Source organism: Coenobita brevimanus, chromosome 42 (genome assembly GCF_032717465.1).
Source record: "Coenobita brevimanus isolate Jiangsu-jjx chromosome 42, ASM3271746v2, whole genome shotgun sequence".
Taxonomy (NCBI): Eukaryota; Metazoa; Arthropoda; class Malacostraca; order Decapoda; family Coenobitidae; genus Coenobita; species Coenobita brevimanus.
Genome location: NC_136995.1, coordinates 165,001 through 170,000, shown reverse-complemented (window position 1 = coordinate 170,000; position 5,000 = coordinate 165,001). Strand labels below are relative to the sequence as shown.

The window sequence follows — 5,000 nt, the reverse complement described above, 5'->3', positions numbered from 1 at the left end:
TGCTGAGGGAAGACTGAACCCTAGAATAACATAGTGAAGGGGGATTTGAACACTAGATGGTGTGCTGAGGGAAGACTGAACCCTTGAATAACGTGGTGAAGGGGGATTTGAACTGTAGATGATGTTCTGAGGGAAGATTGAACCATAGAGTAACAGGGTGGATGCAGAAACAGTCGTTAATCCTTCACAGTAATTTAGAAATGAGTAGACTTTTTCTCTTGCTGTACCGTGATGCACAAGTTTTTTTTTTAATCGCTTCTGTGCACACTATTATGACAACCCGTTCCTCTGTACCGTCGTTAAACCTGTAGAAGGGGAATTCAGACCTTAACAGAAGGGAAATTTAGGCCTTAGAGGACATGGAGTGAGCGAGGATGAGTAGTAAGCCATTGGAGTTAAGTGTATGTTTTGGGTAATTTTTTGTGATAATTTGCGTATCCATTGTTAGCACTGTCATCATTTCTTGATGGTTCAGGGTAGGATGGGGCGAGGTAGGGCAGGAGAGAGAAGGACAGGTAGGACAGTAGGACAGGAAACAGTAGGTCAGATGAGGAGTACCATACAGAAGAGGACAGGACACATAGGGCAGGACAGGGCAGGACTAAAAAAGGCAGGACAAGACGTGATATGACAGACAAAACAATACAAGGCAAATCATAAGAGATAGGAAATAACATTAGCTTGACAGGACAGATCAAAATAAGAACGGAGAAGAGAACACAGACTAGCAGAACAGAACAACATAACAGAGCATAACAGAACACAGCATAACAGAACAGGGCAGAACACTAACAGAACAGAACACAGCATAACAGAACAGAACACAGCATAACAGAACAGAACACAGCAGAACAGAACAGGACAGGACAGAACAAAGCATAACAGAACAGAACAGGACAGAGCACAGCAGAACAGAACAGGACAGAGCACAGCAGAACAGAACAGGACAGAACACTAACAGAACAGGGCAGAACACTAACAGAACAGGGCAGAACACAGCATAACAGAACATGGCAGAACTCACCTTATAATGTCCTAGATTCTCCACAACACATGTTAATTTGGCCGTGCCCCCTATACGAGCCGTGGCGTTCTGCACAGGGGCCTCGAAAAAGGGACCTTCACCTGGGGGGGGAGAGGAGGGTGATGGTTAGAGAGAGAGAGAGAGAGAGAGAGAGAGAGAGAGAGAGAGAGAGAGAGAGAGAGAGAGAGAGAGAGAGAGAGAGAGAGAGAGGCGTAAGAATAACATTAGCATTAATACTGGAAAAGTCTACGGTCTAGCCTACCCACGTTTCACTTACTCTTGCTTGCCTATGGTAGTGTAAATCTGTGTGTGTGTGTGTGTGTGTGTGTGTGTGTGTGTGTGTGTGAGAGAGAGAGAGAGAGAGAGAGAGAGAGAGAGAGAGAGAGTTGTCGTAGATTATCAGTGAATTTATGACTGTTTTATGATGTGTGTGTGTGTGTGTGTGTGTGTGTGTGTGTGAGAGAGAGAGAGAGAGAGAGAGAGAGAGAAGCTGAAGAATAACAGCCTGAAAGAGAGCAAGCCAGAAAGAGAGTAAAGAGAGGATCGAGGAGAGAGTGGAAGATGCCGATAGCGAGGAAAAGAGTAATAGCAGTGATCATCTTTGGCCAAGGAAGTTACGAGATGAATGGGTCACTTTCTTGCTGTTTACTGTGTTATAGCAGCTGTTTATTCTGAGAGAGAGAGAGAGAGAGAGAGAAGGGGGGAGGGGGAATAATTAGGCCTTTGTGCCCGTGCTAGCTACTTTGATGGAATAATTCGAGCTTCGAGAGAGAGAGAGAGAGAGAGAGAGAGAGAGAGAGACTGAATTATTGATTGATAGATAAACAGATAGGTAGACAGGTGGATAGGTAATGGTTGATTGGGTGGATGAATGAATGAATAAATGAGCTGATAGATAGACAGGTAGATAGATAGATACAAGACAGACAAGTGCTAGATAGATTTTCCTTAAACCTAAATAGAAAGGGAAGCATCTGTAAATAAATAAGGGACAATTAGATACCTTAAAAAATAACAAAATTTTTATGTAGACTAAAATAGAAAAGATATGAAAAAAAAAAAAATTAACATAAGTGCATTGATAAATATACAGAAATGAAAAAAATAATACACACTGAGAAAGGTATGGAAGTAGAGAGAGAGAGAGAGAGAGAGAGACTTCAGCTTACCTTTGAGAAACAGACTGGTATCCAAGGTAATTTCTTCTTCTCCTCTGTAACCTTCTTCCACTCTCACACCTGCAGATAGATAAGTAGATAGATTGATATTTGATTGATGAGAGAGAAATTAAAAAAAAAAAAAAAAAAGAGAAAGAAAGGGTGAGAGAAAGGGGGGAGGGGGGCTAGTGACAGTCGACTGAGTAGGAGGAGTGTGGTAAGAAGGGTAGTGGAGGGTAGTGTAGGGTAGTGTAAGGTAGGGTAGGGTAGGGTAGGGTAGGACAGGGTGGGAAATTGTAGGGTAAGGAAGGATGGGGTGAGGTTGAATAGGGTCGAGTAGATTAGGGTAGGGTGGGGGAGGACTAAAGTGGGATATGACAGGGCAGGGCAGGGCAGGGCAGGACAGGGCGGGGCAGTCAAGAATAAATTACCACTTCATTCCTCAAGGTACATTAATGAACTAGACAATACAGGCAGTTGGTGATGATGATAATGAAGACTGTGCACAATAATTAATTTACTGAGTGAAGAAGTGTGTTATTAAATGTGTAGTGGCTTAGTGCGGTACATTAATAAATGTGATTGTGCGTTTGTGCGTGATATTACTGGGAAGAGAGAGAGAGAGAGAGAGAGAGAGAGAGAGAGAGAGAGAGAGAGACAGACAGACAGACAAACAGACAGACAGAGATAGAGAAGGGGGGGGGGAGAATAACAGTGGCAGAAACATTGGGAAAGTCTACGGTTCAGCCTACCCACGTTTTACTTACTCTTTCTTGCGTATGATAGTGTAAATCTGTGTGTGTGTGTGTGTGTGTGTGTGTGTTTCTACGTGTCCGACTCTGGGCATAGGCTTCACAGCCTGCTGTCAAGACCCAGTAGTCCTCCTACATACTATACACCTCTCTACATATCACCATTTGGTGCTAACACCCACCGTCCATATTGAATACATGCTAGGGCTGTCTCACACAGGACTGGTGCATTTGTATTAGCGGGGGTATTTTTACGACATGGCACGTCTTCTGGTTGATCAGTAAAGTCTGATTTCATGAAATTCAAATCCTTAAACTGTTCCCTGCTCCAGCGGGGATTTGAACCTGGGTCCGGTAGGACTGCAGGCTACCTCTGTACCGATTGAGTGTGTGTGTGTGTGTGTGTGTGTGTGTGTGTGTGTGAGAGAGAGAGAGAGAGAGAGAGAGAGAGAGAGCAATTTATCCAGGTGGCCTAGGTGAACCTAGTAACTCTAGTCTATTGTAAGTTGATGCCAGGTTGAAAAATCTTGCCTGAAATTTCTTGTTCGAGAGTTTGAACGTTTCTGTACTGGTAAAGGGAGATAGATAGATAGGTAGATAGATAGATAGATAGATAGACAGATAGATAGGTAGATATACAGGGAGATAGGTAGGAGGATGAATGACTAGTCAGATACAGCAGATAGATAGATAGGTAGGTAAGCAGGTAGGTGCATAGGTAGAGAGTGGATAGAAAGAGATAGACTTACATAGGTAAGTAGATAGTCACATGCATAAATACTTACATAAACACATACATACATACACACATACATACATACTGTACATACACACACACACAATCACACACACACACAGTACATACATACATACATGCATTCATTCGCAGCATACAATGTAAACTAATTAAATCATATCTGTAACAAGAAAAAAATAAATTAAAAATGGATAGAACAGCTGAAATTATCAACATTTCAATTTAGATGTTATTAATGTTGCAGTCAGGTAATGTTGAGCAGCAGGGCAGGGCAGGGCAGGGCAGGGTAGGGTAGGGCAGGGCAGCGTAGTGTAGGGTGGGGAAGTATAGGGTAAGGAAGAGTGGGGTGAGGCTGAATAGGGTCGAGTAAATTATGGTAGGGTTGGGGAGGATAATTTTATGTAGAAAAAGATGAAGTGGGATAGGGCGGGGCAGGGCAGAGCAGGGTCAGGCAGGGCAGGGCAGGGCAGGGCAGTCAAGAATAATAGACCACTTCATTCCTCACGGTACATAAATAAACTAGACAATACAGGCAGTTGTCAATGATGATAATGAAGGCTGTGGACACTAACCAATTTACTGAGTGATGAAGTGTGTATTATTAAATGTGTATTGGCTCAGTGTGGTGCTTTAATAACTGTGATTGTGTGTGAAAGTACTGGGAGGCATTGAGAGAGAGAGAGAGAGAGAGAGAGAGAGAGAGAGAGAGAGAGAGAGAGAGAGAGAGAGAGAGAGAGAGAGAGAGAGAGAGGCGTCAGAATAACATTAGCACTAACATTGGAAAAGTCTACGGTTTAGGCAACCCACGTTTCACTTACTCTTGCTTGCCTATGGTAGTGTAAATCTGTGTGTGAGAGAGAGAGAGAGAGAGAGAGAGAGAGAGAGGGAGGGAGAGAAGAGGGCTAGTGACAGTGGACAGAGAGGGAGGAGTGTGGTAAGAAAGGACGGGAAAGGACAGGGTAGGGTAGGGTAGGGTAGGGTAGGGTAGGGTAGGGTAATATAGGGTAGAGCATGGTTAGGGTAGAATAAGAGAGTGTAGGGTTGGGTAAGGTAGAATATGCAAGGGTAGGGCAAGGTAATGTAGGGTAGGGTAGGGTGGGAAAGTGTAGAGTAAGGAAGGATAGGGTGAGGTTGAATAGGGTCGAGGAGATTAGGGTAGGGTTGGAGAGGACTGAAGTGGAAAATGACAGGGCAGGGCAGGGCAGGGCAGGGCAGTCAAGAGTAATAGACCACTTCATTCCTCACGGTACATCAATTAACTAGACAATACAGGCAGTTGTCGATGATGATAATGAAGGCTGTGGACACTA

General features: G+C 43.8%; 1 protein-coding gene across 1 annotated transcript in view; it reads right to left on the bottom strand.

Annotated features, from left to right (window-relative positions):
- Window positions 1-5,000, bottom strand: part of LOC145397647 (limbic system-associated membrane protein-like) — a 91,502-nt gene that overhangs the window by 62,176 nt on the left and 24,326 nt on the right. Inside the window, exons 2-3 of the mRNA XM_080270687.1 lie at window positions 2,194-2,262; window positions 1,025-1,125 (exon numbers count right to left, since the gene is read on the bottom strand). Of these exons, the coding sequence (XP_080126813.1) occupies window positions 1,025-1,125; window positions 2,194-2,262 (170 nt within the window). The remainder of the gene's footprint in view (window positions 1-1,024; window positions 1,126-2,193; window positions 2,263-5,000) is intronic.